The 16,761-nt window shown below is 35.3% G+C and overlaps 1 protein-coding gene across 1 annotated transcript; it reads left to right on the top strand.

The window, feature by feature from the left end:
* The first annotated feature begins 672 nt into the window (after positions 1–672).
* On the top strand, positions 673–10,646 carry LOC107863645 (ribonuclease 3-like protein 2). The gene is made up of 4 exons (XM_016709671.2): positions 673–1,236; positions 3,740–3,892; positions 4,835–5,196; positions 10,216–10,646. The coding sequence occupies exons 1-4, from the start codon at positions 856–858 to the stop codon at positions 10,391–10,393; spliced, it is 1,074 nt and encodes a 357-aa protein (XP_016565157.1). The 5' UTR covers positions 673–855; the 3' UTR covers positions 10,394–10,646.
* Positions 10,647–16,761: the final 6,115 nt, after the last annotated feature.

The following is a 16,761-nucleotide window of genomic DNA, read 5'->3' as shown; positions in this document are numbered from 1 at the left end:
TTTTTTCCCTTCCCTTTTTAGTAATTGAACTCTAATAGTTTTTAAAAATAGTTTGAAAAAAGATATTTTTAAAATTAGTTCAACAATTTAATTGACATCAAAATAAAATAATATAAAGCTCACTCTCTTTACTACCTCCCTCCGTTTCAGAATAAGTGAATTGTTGGGGTATTTATTGGTGTTTCAAAATAAGTGAATCATTGAATTTTTTTTTAAATTTACCCTCATGATTTGACAACTAATTAATTGTTAAAAAGGTATTATAAGGTCAATTTTTTTTTTTGAATAAAAATGGAAAGTTATATTAAATTTATGTCTTTAATATTTTTTTTTAAATTTTTATGCTAAAATCCAATAATTCATTTATTATAAAATGGAAAAAGTATATATTTCATCTTAAAATAGTTTTGGAGGTATGGTGGGGTAATATGACTTCCTTGGAAAAATTGTGTAGTGGAAAATATGATTATAGTTCCGCGGATAGTTATGCCTTTTTTTTACAAAATATAAATTTATGAATTACTTTTTTTTGTTCTGTTTCAGTTGGTTTTAACTATTTTTCTTTTTAATCCATTTGAAGTAAAAATGATTTAAAATATAATTATGGAAAATCTAATCCGAACAAAAGGAGGTACCATAAATAAATAAATTTATTACTTTAAATAAATTTCGTAATTCACCGAATTTAATCAAACATCAGTCTTCCTCCCTAAAGTCCTCCTTTCCTGTGCAGTTTACTGAAAGTACTGACACAAGTCACTTTATAGTAGTAACACAGTCCCACCACATCAAAATTCTTCACTCTTTCAACACACACGCTCTTCCTAGTTTCTTCCTCTTTTCTTGAAAAAAAATATGCAGTCACCGGAATCTTGGGTAGCAGTGGCATCACCCTACGAATCTGATGATGGAATCATGACAGACATGTCTAAATCAATTAAGTGTGTTGAACAAATCTTGAATTACAAATTCAGAAACAAGAAACTTCTTGAAGAAGCCCTTACCCATTCTTCTTGCACCTATTCACCTTCTTACCAACGTCTTGAGTTTGTTGGTGATGCTGCTCTTGGCTTAGCGGTATCCAATTATGTCTATTTGGCTTACCCTGAACTTGAACCTGGTCAACTTTCTCTCCTACGCTCCGCTAATATTAGCACCGAAAAGCTTGCTAGAGTCGCCGTTCGCCACGGCCTCTATAATTATGTCCGACACAATACAACTTCCCTTGATGGCAAGGTACATTATCAGAATATTATATATTACTCTGTATTTGTACTTTAAGAAAAAAATTTAACCCCACATGTTATATTTACCGAATAATAAAATAAATTAATCTTAAGGAACATAATTTGAAGGGGTAAACTATGCTCTTTGTTCTGACTTCTGAGTTTTGTGTTAAAAAAATAGGTTTTACTGTGGGAAGTGTTTGGCAATTTTAAACTAGAAGATTATATTTTGAGCCTGCTTTTTTTTCTTTTTTGGTTTTTCTTTTTTGTTATATTGGTGAGGGTTATGTGATTTTTGTGTGAGAAAACATAGTTATGTACTAGAAACAATATACTCGGTGTAATGGCAGAGTAGGAAATACAGTCTGGGAGGTTAGAGTGTACGCGGATCTTACCTCTGCCTGGTAGAGATAGAGATCCTATTTAGGATACACCTTGAAGAAATTTCATGTCACAAATTCAAGAATGAGAAGCTTCTTGAAGAAGCCCTTACCCATTCTTCCTGTGCCGATTCACCTTCTTATCAACGCCTTAAGTGCTCTTGGCTTAGCCATATCGAATTATGTTTATTTGGCTTACCCAGAACTTGAACCTGGTCAGCTTTCTCTCTTACACGCTGGCTAATATCAGAACCAAAAAACTTGCTAGAGTTGCCGTGCGCCATTGTCTTTATAAGTATGTTTGTCACAATACAACTTCCTTAGATGGAAAGGTACATTATATTACTCTGTATTTGTACTTTTAAATACTAGATTAGTGTGCGAGCACGTTAATCTATAAAATATACTCAAATATTAAGAATAACATTGTTAAAAAGTAGCAATTGATACTTTTTATAAACCTATTTTTAACCTCTTGCTACTTTTTAGCAGTTCTTAATATTTTATAACTAATTTTATAAAAATAGGTTTAAAAAAATTAATCTTAAGGTCAGGCATTAAAAAATAGGTTTAAATGTGGGAAGTGTTTGGCAATTTTAAGCCAGCAAAACAAAAATGTCTATGCATCAGAAGGTTACTTTTTTGTTATATTGGTGAGGGTTATGTGATTTTTGTGTGAGAAAACAAAGTTATGTGCTACAACAACACACCCAGTCTAATGCGACACTTAGGAAATAATAGGGTTTGGGAGGTAGAATGTACACGGATCTTACCTCTGCCTTGTAGAGATAGAGAGGCTATTTTGAATACACGTTGGCTTAAATATACAAGATGAAGTTATGTGACTCTGTTAAAACAAATAAAAAGATGGTCCAGTGACCATTGAGAAGGGATAGAAGTTTAGTTTTAGTGTTGGTTTGGGGAAAAATATTCTGTCACCGGAATCTTGGGTAACGGTGGCATCACCATACGAATCTGATGATGAAATCATCAAAGACATGGCTACATCAATTAAGGCTGTTGAACAAATCTTGAATTACAAATTCAAGAGTGAGAAATTTCTTGAAGAAGCCCTTACCCATTCTTCCTGCACCGATTTACCTTCTTACCAACGCCTTGAGTTCATGGGTGATGCTGCTCTCGGCTTAGCGGTATCCAATTATGTTTACTTGGCTTACCCTGAACTTGAACCTGGTCAGTTTTCTCTCCTACGCGCTGCTAATATCAGCACCGAAAAACTTGCCAGAGTCGCCATTCACCACGGTTTTATAAGTATGTTCGCCACAATACAACTGCCCTTGATGGAAAGGTACATTATGAGAATATTTTTACTACACTGTATTTTGTGCTTTAAAAAAAGTTAACCCTACCTGTTGTTTATAACAAGTGAAAAAAAGTAATCTTCAAGAACACAATTTGAAGGGGTAACTTTTGATGAATTGTCAATAAAGTATGCTATATGTTCTGATTTTTTCTAAGGTCGGGTATTAAAAAATAGGTTTAAAAGTGTTTGGCAATTTTTAGCCAACAACAACATACCCAGTGTATTCCCACAAAGTGGGGTCTGGGGAGGGTAAGTGTATGCGATCCATACCACTACCTCAGATGAGGTAGAGAGGTTGTTTGCGATAGACCCCCGGCAATTGTAAGCCTGCAAAAGAAAAATGTCTATGCATCAGAAGGTTATATTTTCAGCACTTTTTTTTGACTTTTTTGTTTTGTTGGTGAGGGTTATGTGATTTTTGTGGGAGAACAAAGTTATGTACTACAACAATAATACCCAGTGTAATGCTACGAGTAGGAAATAGGGTTCTACAATATACCCATATCTTACCTCTACCTTGTAGACATAGAGAGGCTATTTAGGATACACATTGGCTTAAATAGACAAGACAAAGTCATGTGACTTTGATAAAACAAAAAAAGAGATGGTCTAGTGACCATTGAGAAAGGATAGAAGTTTAGTTATACTGTTGGTTTGGGAAAGTGTTATGTGGGGTTAGTTTTATTTTTTGTTAGTATTTGTTCTGTGGCAAGATCAGTTTCGGGTTTCTTGCTAAATTACTAGTTTGCTGTGAATTGATTATGGTGAATGTTTTGCAAATAGTGAATTGAGGGACATTTGGATTTTAGGTGAAGGAATTCGTGATAACGGTAGAACAGGAGGTGCAAACGGAGTTCCATGGAGGAGCAGTGAAGGCACCGAAAGTTCTTGCTGACATTGTGGAGTCAGTCGCGGCCGCTGTATATGTGGATTGTGGCTTTGATCTGAAGGCTCTCTGGGTGGTCAGTTGTCTGTCCTTTGGCTGTTCATATTTATTGGTGGATCATACTTTCTGATCTTTTCTTTTCTCATGAATTTTTGTTGCATCTCGAGAAAGTAATTTGCAGAATTAGAAATTCTAGGGATTGTGCAGGGTTTAATATAATGTTCCTTATGAAGTCCCTTTTTCATTCACATATAACAAAATTTGCTAACTTGGTTCAAAAACTCTCGAAAACAATATTCCAGTTTCAAGGACATTTGCTAATCTTGTTAGTTTCAGATTTGACACCTTACTTCCCCTAAAATGCTTTAGCACATCTGTGTTCCTTATGAAATAGGTACGTGAAAATAAATATTTAGGTTTCCTTTTCTACTAGAATGTCATTTTAGATCTGTTTACCATGAAATATGTTCATGTGACCTAACTAAGCAAGGTTTTGAAGTTTAGTGCGACGTTGTGTGTGAGAGAGAGTGTGTGTGTTTCAAATCTACTACTCCATCCTTCCCAGTTTATATGACATCTTTCAGATTTCGAGATTCAAACAAGTCTTTTTCTTACCGTAATTCTTTCATATATCTTTTAAATATTTTAAATTGTCAATATTTTAAATTTTCAATTACTGTAACTCATAGTACTTTTTCCATAGATGTAAATTTTATTTAAAAAATTTAACAATTCCATGTCCGAATTCACGGTCAAAACTGAACTGACTGATTTTCGAAATTCAAACTGTGCCACATATATTGGGACAGAGGAAGTAATTGAAACTTGAAATTGTTATGGTATTGAAAAAGAAAATGGTAGTTCACACGAAAGGAGTGTTTCTTCTGTCTTTGCAGCTTTTCATTATTGGAAAACCAATTCATTTTGCTTTTATTGGACTTAGAAATCCAGCATTTTTGTCTTGCAGATGAGAATTGATATCCTGATTTCTGATTAGTTTTGTTTCATTTTGTGTTAGATATTTAGAGGCCTCCTCGAGCCTATTATCACGCTGGACTTGTTGTCAGAACAACCGCAGCCTGTAACCATGCTGTATGAGTCTTGCCAGAAGGATGGAAAACAAGTTGATATAAGGCATTGGAGAAAAGGAGAGAAAGACATAGCTAGTGTTTGTGTTGATGGTGAATTTATTGTCTCCGCTTCTTCTGGGAACAAGAAAAATGCTGAACTTCACGCTGCAAAAGCTGCACTCAATAAGTTGGCCTGTAAATCTACAAGTCAGTTGGATACTGAAGTTGAACCAAACAGAGAGTTTGAAGGAGCAAAGCAGAAGCTGAATGAGCTATGTGGAAAAAAGAAATGGCCCAAACCAACTTACAGGTAAATTTTTTCTCCCAGAGAGGTGAAGTTGTTGCTCATAACAATTCCAAACTGAATCTTTTAGCTGCAAAACTGTACTCCCTCCTTCCAGTTTATGTGGCAACATTTTCTTTTTAGTCCGTTCTAGAAAGAATGATAACTTCTAAATTTGAAAATAATATAACTCAAATTTTCCATTTTACCCTTAATAGGAAGCTCTTATAGCTGGCACAAATGTTATGGAACACAATGAGACTACAAGTTTCAAAAGTCTTAATATCACACAAATGTTATACCATGTTTATGTCTTTCTTTCTTCAACTCCTTGCCTGTTCAAATTTTGCCACATAAATTGTAACAGAGGGAGATTAAATTTTCAAATTACCATGTACAACATGGCAAAATACTTGGACATAGGGAATCTATTAGTATTAATTTCTTCTTTAGGCTGCATATTCTGTCACTTCAGTTGAGAAAATTTTCATGGGTAATTGTAACCACACACTCAAACCTGGCTCAATCTTTACAACAGAGTTGTCTATCTTTTATAGTAAAAGTAGTCTTTGAGATTTGATTGCATAGAATAGGTTTGTAGTAATCTGGATACAAGAGTATAATGAATGAAGTTTGATACAAATGGATGTTAGATGTATTAGAAATTAATAATATATATGCTAAAGGACTTCTAGGACTTCTTTTTGACGGCAAAGGTTGTACAACTGGGGATGTGTAATAGGCGCATGCCACGAATTTGAATTCTTGCCCGTGAGGCGTGAATCAAATGGTGTTTAAGTGGAATAGGGAGAAAGCTTGTAACAATTGAGGAAGGTTCCGATTGGGTTTGAAAATAGAAGCTTAATTAATTAGATACTCCTATTTTATTTTCGCTATATGTTTTCGGTGTTCTAGGTTTGTGTATTATTATTTGAGTCCTTTATATTTACTTTTTAGTCCCTAAAGTTGGTCGGTGTTGTAGTTATCGCGTGTCGAGTCTGGTAGATTATTTTAGGTCTTGTTAAATATCTTGTATTTGCATTTTGGTAGACATCTTGAATGAAAATTTGAATTTTATCCTTTATTTCTTTTTCTTTCTTGTTCTTAGTTCTTAGTTCTTAGATTTCAATATTAATGGCATTTCCGCCATGGGATTCGGTACAAATGGTATCAGAGCCTATCGTTCTCAGCCCCAATTCTGCGACCATGTTCAACCAGGGTTACTATTAACCGCTGCAAGTCTTGGCTACCTCAACCATGACTAATTTTCATTTTTATGGTTCATCATATTCGCATGGTTATGAGTATTGGCATGGGTATTCTCATCCTTACTCATATTAGGTTGACAACGCCAATCATGGTTTTTATTTGGTTCAATTTGGTGATGGTTCAATGGTGTCGATGAGTGCCTCAACATTAGATAACTTGTTGAAGTCTAGCTATGACAATTTTGAGACAAACGAAGCAACTACAGGGAATGTGATTCATTCAGTTTGTTTTCCTTCTGTGATGGATTCATTTGGTTCTGTTTCTTTCAAAACTCTAGCCCCCAAATCAGAGAACTCTGATCTCACAACATTTTCTCTACTCTCTCGATACTCTAAGCACAAAAGAGGTGCCGCCAGTGGCAAGAAAAGAACTTGGAGAAAGAAGCACAAATACGAGCTTGGTTGACAAACTACTACTACTAAGCTTTCAAGAAGAAAAAGTGTCCGGCGAGTTCATGTACAAGTTAGCATGGTGAATGGGCGACCAAGTTTTCTGTTGGCAGGGAAATACTTATAGAGGACCAACATTTGGTTGTGGAAGGAAATGGAGATATCGAGGTCCAGGTGTTCGATAAAATTTCTCAAAGGGATGATTTCTGCGTGAAATATAAGCAATGGAATGATAGTGTTGGGAATGAGTCGCTGGAGGTCGAAAAAGATTTGGGAAGTAGTGTAGGTGTATCTATTTCCCTTGCCGCTCTCCGTGAATGGAGAGGATTTATGCACTAATTTGTAGTGATTATGATGCTCAATTGGTCCACATCGATGGTGATGGAGACGTAGTAGCAGTTGAAAATAAGGAAGGAAACTCGTTAGAGGACCAACTGTTTGACAAAAGTTCTCAGAGAAATGAGACTGCAGAAATTTATCCCAATCAGATCACAACTTACATTGCAAGTTTTGTGATGCCCTTTTTCACCTAGCGTGTTGGTGAATCAAACATTGTAGACCAAATGGGTCCAAATCAGCTATTCAGGGTGATGATGCGCACAAGGAAGTTAACGATGAAGATGAGAAGGACGAAAAATCGAAGGAAGATCAGGTGTTCGATGGAAGTCTTCAAAGGGATGAAGAACCTCTTTCTGAAGGAAACGCTTTTAATGAAAGACGAGGATTTAGCTTCAATTCCTCTATTATCGACATCAACGAGCAGGGAACGAATCAAAAGTTTCTCACTGTGGCCATTCCAATACGAATTGATCTTAATTTTAACAAGGGAGGTATGAGTTATTCCCCATATGTAATAACCTTGGTTAAATTCAAATTTGTGATTGCTACATATCAGAGGTAGAGGTATGGACTGCGTACATCTTACCCCCCCCCAGACCCCACTAAGTGGGAATACACTGGGTTTGTTGTTGTTGTTGTTGTTGTTGATTGCTACATATGCTGAATATGAAGAGATTCGGGTGTCTAGCAAGTTGTTTGACGAAATATTGAGCGGAAAAAGTAATTTCAAGAATTGTAATGATATACTCTGCAATTGATACGAAAATACGCTTTTTCCAAGTTGGTTTTGCAGCAGATTTGTATGTTAGTAACCTTCCTTTGTTGATTGAGATGTATGGGAAGTCTAGTTTACTTGACTTAGGTCAATCACTACATGCTTTGTGCGTGAACACCAGTCATGATTCCTCTAGATTTATCGAAACTAATGAAGTGTTTACTGATGTGAAACATGCTATCGAGGAGTGTGAATGGAATGGGCTATTTGAAATCAAGTATGAGGGGAGTAGTTCTGTTTGGTTGGAGGATTGTGATTGGAACCATACTGCATCAATTGAAAGTGCTATATGCAAGCAAGGGTGTATCAAAATGCTTAGAGGTCCTTCCTCCTAGAAAATTGGCAGGAACCTTGGATCCTCCTGCATACATAATTGTGGCAAAGGAAGTCGAACAATGTTTATTTTAGAATTCAACTGCAGTGATTGAGTTTTGGGACCTTGGAAAGTCATATGAACATGTAGCTAAAATCGTAATGACCCTAATTACTGGTGTATTCAGTCACGATGCTGGTGGAGCAGCTAAGTTATTAGATCACTTTCAATCCTAGAATGTAATATGCTGAACGATGAGAACATTTTGAAGGAGAAAACATTATTAAATGGTCAACTATAAAAGATTTTCCGAGGGGGAAAATGGAAGGCTACTATACAGGGAAAGAACCTTCTCCGCACTGTGTTCTCAAAGGAGATTACCTTTGAACCTTGGAAACACGATTTAATATTTCTTCTTTGGACCAAAGTAGTTTGGGGGTACAATAAAGAGGATGTGGGTTTTGTCCATCATGTTATGTGCATGACAAGTCATAACACCTTTGTGATTTGTTTTCAATGTTCAACTGACTTTGTTCATGCAAGTTACTGCAATAGTTATTGTGATTGCTCTCATTGGGATGCTAATTCAGTTTTGGTTGGCAGTGGCATCTATTCTACTAATTCTTAATTTATCATTTTCTCAGTTTCCTTCTTATCAACCTCCTAATACTGCTCATCCCCTAAATTTTGATCATCTTGTTGTTTTATCATGGGAACACGTTAACCATTTTTTCCAACTCTGTAGTGTCTTAAGTTCGAGCATGGTGGGACTTGTCCAATTGCACTTCATTTTCAAAACAGTAGGATACTTGATTGAAGATTTTGATGTTTGGCGAATTGTTTGACGAACAAAGCTTCAATCATTTAAATTCGTTAACCCTTTGAAGATGTTCATTATTTAGACAAGTTCACGGTAGTGTTGCTTCAAGTTCACGGTAGTGTTGCTTCTTGGTTTACTGGATGTTGTGGCTACTGAGCACTCTAAGATAGCAGAGAAGTCCTTGGGAAAAAAGTATGCTATGCTGTATTGACTTTTATAGCAAGTGGAATTCTCTTTACTACTCTTAGGATGACATAATATGGTGGCATTATTGATGTATTAGGTTGCAAGTATTGATTCACTTCTATTTAGAGGTAAAACTGATGCAATAGTACTTGGTCATCCTTTTGGAGATCATTTGTGCAGAATATATGGTGCTCTGACATCTTCAAATGGTGTTGCAATTGCACTCGTTAGATTGGGAAAACAGTTCTGCAATGCAAGATGACAAGTCCTCATGTGTATGGTGATTGATAGTTGCAACTGAAATGATTTTTCGGAGCATATGTTTGTGTTTATAAATATCATTATTTAGGCAACACAAGTTCAAGGAACTCCAAAATTATGAACCTTGAGGACGGACAAGGTTCTTTGAAGGGGAATGGAATGTAACAATTGAAGAAGGTGTGGATTGGGTTTGAAACTAGAAGCTGGAATGTAACAATTCACGAAGGTTTGGATTGGGTCTGAAAATAGAAGCTTAATTAGATATTCCTTTTTATTTACTTTTTAGTCCCTAAAGTTGGTCACCGTTGTCGTTGCCCCATGTCGGGTCTGTTAGATTATTTTAGGTCTTGTTAAATACTTTGTATTTGCATTTTGGGGGACATTTTGAATGAAAATCTGAATTTTATCCTTTATTTCCTTTTCTTTCTTGTACTTAGTTCTTAGTTTTCAATATTAATCCCGTTCGTGCCATGGGATTCGCTACAGGGTTCGGCTAGTGTTTGTTACTACAACTATTTCTGGATGTGCAAGATTTAGTATTTGAGTAAATTCGACTCTTACATGTATATGTGTTTAGGAACTGTTTTTTTTTTTTGTTTGTTTGTTTATTGAACCAGCAGATCCCACTTCACCGGTTCTTTGTAAACATGTGTTATTATGATTTAGTTTCCTCATTGTTTGCTATATGATGCAGAGTAGAGAGGCAGGTAGGCCCTGCTCATGATAAGAGGTTTATATGTTCTGTGCAAGTTGCAGTTGCTGTTGGCGTGCTTAGAGTGATGGGAGAGGAGAAGTCACGAGTAAAAGATGCAGAGAATTCTGCTGCTTCAGCAATGTTTTGGGGTCTTCTGCACAATTCTAAGCTCGGTTAACGGGACATTGTCTATGGTACTTCCAGTAATTCCGTCTTTGGCATCCTTGAAAACTTGAGGCTACTTCGTCTCAAACGTCGTATTGTTGGTTCCTTAAGGAAATTTGGGATCTGTTTGATCATTTTTTATTTGAAAATCAGCCCGTTGTATTTGAAATTTAGAAAAGGGAAAAAGACATGGAATTACTAGCTGCGAAAAAATAGGTTAAATTACATAAATGACCTCTTTTTGAGTGACGAAAAGTTTTTCAAAACCAGTCTTACTGTCTTTTTTATACGGAAAAGGAATCAATATACCTCCAAACTTCAATAAATGGTGTAAATATATTCTCCGTCACACTTTGGGTATAAATATACCCTTGCCGTTAATGAAAATGTACAAATGTACCTTCGAACTTTAATACATGATACAAATATATCTTCAGTCATACTTTGGGTACAAGTATACCCTCGGTGTTAATGAAAATGTACAAATATACCGTTCTCATTAATGATGGGACATGTGTCAGTATTGTATTGGTTGATCCTTTTTAATTTATTTTATCTCTGAATAATTTAATCTATCCTAAATTATAACTCATACCTGATCCAAATAACCCCACCCGACCCGTGTAATAGGGAAGCTTCAACAAACATCATGCGTCTCTATTCATGAGTGTTTCTTTTTTTCACTCTCTCACTAATCCAAAAAACCCTAACAAACGCGTCGATTTGATTCATGTTTCGATCCGTCTACCATCTAGAATCGAGTAGAGATTTGTTCAATATTGTGATGTTATTTAATGTTCTGGTGTTAGATTAATATTCTGATGCTGTTTAATGTTCTTCATAAACGATTGTTGTTTGTTTTTTCTGATTCATGAGCATCGATGAATAAGAAATTGTTTTTGATCATAGCTGTTGTTACCTGCTTTAAATTCATTGTTACACCATTGTCCACCAACTTCAAAGAGTGAACAAGAAGACAATATTTTAAGAACAAAAACATGAGAAAAACTTGCAAAGTTTGGACATTCTTCAGCCAAACAAAGGTCTTTATCGTATCACAGGTCAGGTCGGGTTATTTGGACCGGCTATGAGTTATAATTTAGGATAGATTAAATTATTCACAAATAAAATAAATTAAAAAAGGCCAACTAATACGATGTTGATACGTGTCCTGCCGTTAATGAGAAGGGTATATTTGTACCTTTTCATTAACGACAAGGAAATATTTGTACCCAAAGTATGATGGCGAGTATATTTGTATCATTTATTAAAGTTCGAGGGTATATTTGTACCTTTTCATTAACGATAAAGGTATATTTGCACCCCAAGTATGACAAAGAGTATATTTGTATCATTTATTAAAGTTTAGAGATATATTTGTACCTTTTTCGTTTTCATATATAGAATATATATCCATTTGTCCCTCTATACCGCAAAATTTTTAAACAACTCTTCACGCTCATTTGACTTTCAGCTTCTCCTTTTTTTTTTTTTTCAACATTAACTTTTTTTCTTTTTTCCTCCCAACTTATATTTTTTAATTATTTTTTCTCTTTCTTATTTTTCTTAAATTTATATTTTTTTTATTAAATTTTTTCTCAACCTGTATTTTATTTTATTTTTTTGTTTTATCTTTTTTTCTTCAACTTTTTTCTTTTTCTCAACCTCTATTTTTCCTTTTTCTCTTTTTTATTATTTTTTATTTTTTTTGATTTATATTTTTTAAATTTTATCAACCTTTATTTTTTCTTCATTTTTTTTTCCTTTTTCTCACCTCCTATCCTTTTTTCCCTTTTTTATTTGATTCCTTCAAAACAACAAGTTACGCTCAATGGACTAGAATTGAATACCACATTATGTCTTGATTTATGAGATATTTTATAACTCTTGCCCAGAGGTAAGTGTTGGACAATAAAATTTTGAGTAAAAAATAAATAAATAATCGGGAAAGAAAAAATTCTGCCATAATTGTTTTATTGATTTCAATATGTGAGTGTTATAATTTCTACGAATCCTCTGATTCGTCTTTTCCAATATAGATTCAAGGGCTTCGAGCTTGATCTTGAATTTGAACTTGATTTGTGGATTTGATCTTGACTTATACTTGAATTTAAGGGCTTTTGGGCTTGTTAATGAATTTCGTGGTCTTGATCTTAAATCTTGATTTATGGATTTGATGAACTTGATATCAACTTGTACTTGAATTCAAGGGCCTTTGAACTTTGGTAAATAAACATTTTATTTCACCAAAAGGATATTTAGAAAGTTCCAAACAGGGTCAGACCCTCTGTTTCTCATACATGATATCAAAACTTTGCTCTCTCTAAGACTTCACCTATCAGTTAGGGATTCTGATCTAGTAGTAACTAACAAGACATTCTATCAACATTGCAATTTAGATCTTGTATCAACAATTCAATTCAGGTAGTTTCTTCATGGTACTGTAGCTTGCTGTTGTAGAGGGCCTTCCCATTTCCTATATGTTTTGCTTTGGATATGGACATGGATAGCAATTTCCCTGCAAACTTGTTCTTCATTATAGATGCCCTATTGGAATCTGATGATGTTCCTAGTTCTCTACATTATATTGATCACCATCGCAAAGACATTACTGATGATAGAGCTGTTGCTGATCTTTCTTTTGCTTGTTTGGCTACCCACTCTACTTCAGTTTTCCAGTCTCCTACATTCCTCTTCACACCCATCCACAACAATAATCTTCTTCATAGCCTTCTAATGATATTACACTCCATGTATAGATGATCATGAGTCTCATCAGCACTTCGACAGAGCACACATTTCGCAGGTACCTATATCCCAATTCTTGCTAGTCTTTCTACTATCTAGCTATAGTGTGAACTTGTGTCTGGGGTGTATGCATGGGTGTAGTACAATACTTCTCCAAGGGACTTTTGGGTATTGAGGTGACCTAGCATTATAAAGCTTTTTGATCAGGAACTTTGAGCCTTTGACACATGTTGCCAGCCTAGTCTTGTGGTCTTAATCTTGAATCTTGATGAACTGATGTTGAATGCCTGAATTTGTAGAGAAATTTATGACGTTTGATCCACGAGCTCTCTCTTATTTTTTATTAGAATTGTTCTTCCTTTTTCTGAATTATGAGACCCCTATTTATTGTTATAGGAAGGAAAGAATCATCATGAAGGTGAACTTTTTTTGACCAATTAGATTTAAGTGACATGACACATCTTTATGAGCTTTTGATTTTACTAGGTCTGTTGCATCATTTTGATATGTGGCATGATCCTATTGATTCCTTTACTTGACTTGGCATGCCACGTCATTCGACACGTGGTGCTCACTGGGTTTCTAGAATATTATGACATATTGGGCTTAACAAAGTGGACTCATCAATTGCAGTCCAAATTAATGGACTAGACCAATAAAAATTGAGCTTTAATTAAATCCATAATTATTTGAATTTAAATAATTAATTCAATCATATTAGTCCACAATATTTATTTGGACTAATATATTTAAAATTTGTGTGATTACAAATGCCCCCAATTCAAGACTTGTCGAAGTATTTGGATCTTCGTAGACTAGAATTGAAGTATTAACTTGATGATTTAATTGAGCTCAATAATAATTCATACGTGTAATCGAACAACCCAAAAATTAGGAACATTACCCAATGCTATTAATATAATGTCATAATAATAGTAATAATGATTATAGAAGTTATCATTAATATTATTACGTGAATTCCTAAAACACTGTATCCATTTGATTAGAGGGAATATGTGTGTGTAATGACCCTTTAGGTTATTTTTCATATTTTGCTTATATTTTACTGTTAGAGCTTTCCTATAGTTGCCTCAAGTCATTTATGACTTGCTGGGACTGACAGTTTGGTTATCGGGTAGTTCTTCTGATTTTTAGTGCCAATTTCTTATTTTGAAGTCTTCATTGGTTCAAATTAGCTACTGGGCAAAAAATTCAAGGAAACTACCTCGTATGTCGGTTATGACTGTTTCAACAGCTCAGGAATGTTGATTTTAGGCTAAGAGGACTCTTGGTTTGGGTCCCGAGGCACCCAGTCTCATTTCAACCTATTGGTCAGAGAGTTAATGAAACATCCTGGATTTTGGCCCTTGAAAATTTCTTGAGCTATGAGCTTACTGCCCTAGTTACGACTGAACCCTATGAGTTGTAGGGTGTCTCGACGAGTCACTGGGATGAATCATAACCAACCTAGTAAGTTTGTGACTTGATTCTGCTCTGAGTACGAGTAGCTCACTAAGAGCTGTAAGGATATGTTACGAGTCATTAGGTGTAATCATAGGGTGTCCAGTGTAAGTCCCAAATTGGGTTCTGTATTAACTACGACTGGACCCTACGAGTCATAGGGTCTCATTACGAGTGGTTCCAGTGAGTTGTAAGGATAACAATGTAGGATGCCTTGGTGGTACTACCTTGGTTACGACTCGCGGTGACGAGTCGTAAGGAGTGGTTACAATTTAAGGGTTGACTCGTAATCAAAGGCAACTCTTTTTCAACTTTTAAGTTGAGGGCATTCTAGACATTCCCCCTTCTTAACAAAATAGAAACCCCACATCTTATAATCTCATTCGGGTGTCATTATCTCTTAGAAACAATCCAAGTAGCATTTCAAATACTCCTAAATTCTCAAGGTCGAGAACACTTAGGGTTTTTAAGAGATTGATCAATTAGGGCTCTCAAGGGTGATTTCTCTCCGTACATCTAACTAATACGGCACGTTACTCTTCCCTCATTGTTAATATTGTAAAAGCATGTGATTTAATATCTTGTTCATGAGATTATTGTGATAGTTTTGAAACAAGGGTTGGGGTTTTTGAATGTTTATGAATTGAATAATGTTTTTTATGGTTTATATATAATTTTTATGTTTTAAATATGATTTTGAACTTGTGGGTGCATGGGTATGGTGAATGAACTAGGGAATTATGATTTTTCCAAACTTGTGACTTTTAAAGTGGTTATGACCCCAACCCCATGATATGAAATTGGTTGTAATAATAAGAGCTATAGGAATTTGTAAAATTGAACTAGTCTTGAACTATTGCATGATAGAAGGGATATTTGAAATACAATGGTACGATTTAATGAACAAAGAGAGTAGGTGATTCCCTCCGTGTATTATTGAACAAAGGGAGTTATTTTCTCTAAGTTAATGAGAATTATTTTTGCATGTTGTTGTTACCTTGCAAGTGTAATTAGTATGACGATACCAACAATGTATGCCTTAATGTGGAATGTGGTTAAATGAATGGGAATATGTGATACTTTTTTAATTGGGCTTTAATGAGGGTTGTGTAACTGAGTCGTGAAAGTAGAGGTCCGAGTGACCGATACTGAAAGCTGCATTTGCCGATCTGCGGGTCAAAGTGACCAGGGAGGTTTGAGTCCCCCATAAATCATTATCTGATCAGGTGCTTAAGTTACCTTAGTATATATTGGGAAGTTTGAGTTCCCCATGTGCAAATATATGAGATTATTCTCCAGTTCGTGCAGCTACATGCACTGGGGACCGACCAGAGGGTGAGAGCTAAGGCCCATATAGCCCTTGGGTACTATTATATGACTGTTGAGCTACACAATCCAGGCTAAAGTTTTGAAACACATGTTAATCCTAGTTCTCCATCATGGTATGTGATATATATATAGATATATACATATATATATATATATATATTTATGTTATGCATTTATTATGTGCATTGGTTTTTGAATGATTTTAAACTGTTGATCATATTATTATGCTATTCTTATCCCTGAGTTACATGCTCGCGTTCACCTCGTTAACCGTCTTCAAATGTTGTATCCCCACGCGATGCAGGAATTGTTCATACTCCTACTCCTCCTACTCAGTGACTTGGATTCGGGATTAGCTAGCGATCAAATTGAAGTGGTGAGCTTCCATACTTTGGAAGACCCTATTTCATGATTAAGGTTGAATCACCTTAGTTTTTGACCCATAGAAATTTTCTGAGTTTGAGCTTTTTGATCATCATACGACTCATGCTTACTTATCGTATGATGTAGGTACGGTTTAAGGGGCTTGGTTGTATGTTACTTAGTATGATTTTGGTTGTTTTTTGTCCAAGGCACGAATGGAGATCTTAAGGGTTGTATGTTGATAGTATGAGATAGGAGGTTCACTCGTATGCTGCTTAGTGTGTCAAGCCCTTGGTAGGTTGCCTAGGGTATGATTCTAGGGTACTAATCAAATGTTGTGGATACTAGTTGGTCTATGAAGTCGTATGTTGGACAAGATTGGAGTCCAACTTTCTTTCTAGGGTACGAGTGGTGGGTACCACTCATATGTTGTGTGTATGAGTTAGAGGGACAAGTCGTACCCTCCTGCATATATTTTTT

This window comes from Capsicum annuum, chromosome 3 (genome assembly GCF_002878395.1).
Source record: "Capsicum annuum cultivar UCD-10X-F1 chromosome 3, UCD10Xv1.1, whole genome shotgun sequence".
NCBI lineage: Eukaryota > Viridiplantae > Streptophyta > Magnoliopsida > Solanales > Solanaceae > Capsicum > Capsicum annuum.
Note: the sequence above shows the minus strand (reverse complement) of the source record. Positions and strands in the feature narration are given on the sequence as shown.

Coding starts and splice junctions, on each gene's coding strand:
- LOC107863645 (XM_016709671.2), top strand. CDS start 856: ATGCAGTCACCGGAATCTTGGGTAGCAGTGGCATCACCCTACGAATCT. Junction 1,237..3,739: donor CAACTTCCCTTGATGGCAAG/GTACATTATCAG, acceptor TTTGGATTTTAG/GTGAAGGAATTCGTGATAAC. Junction 5,197..10,215: donor TGGCCCAAACCAACTTACAG/GTAAATTTTTTC, acceptor TATATGATGCAG/AGTAGAGAGGCAGGTAGGCC.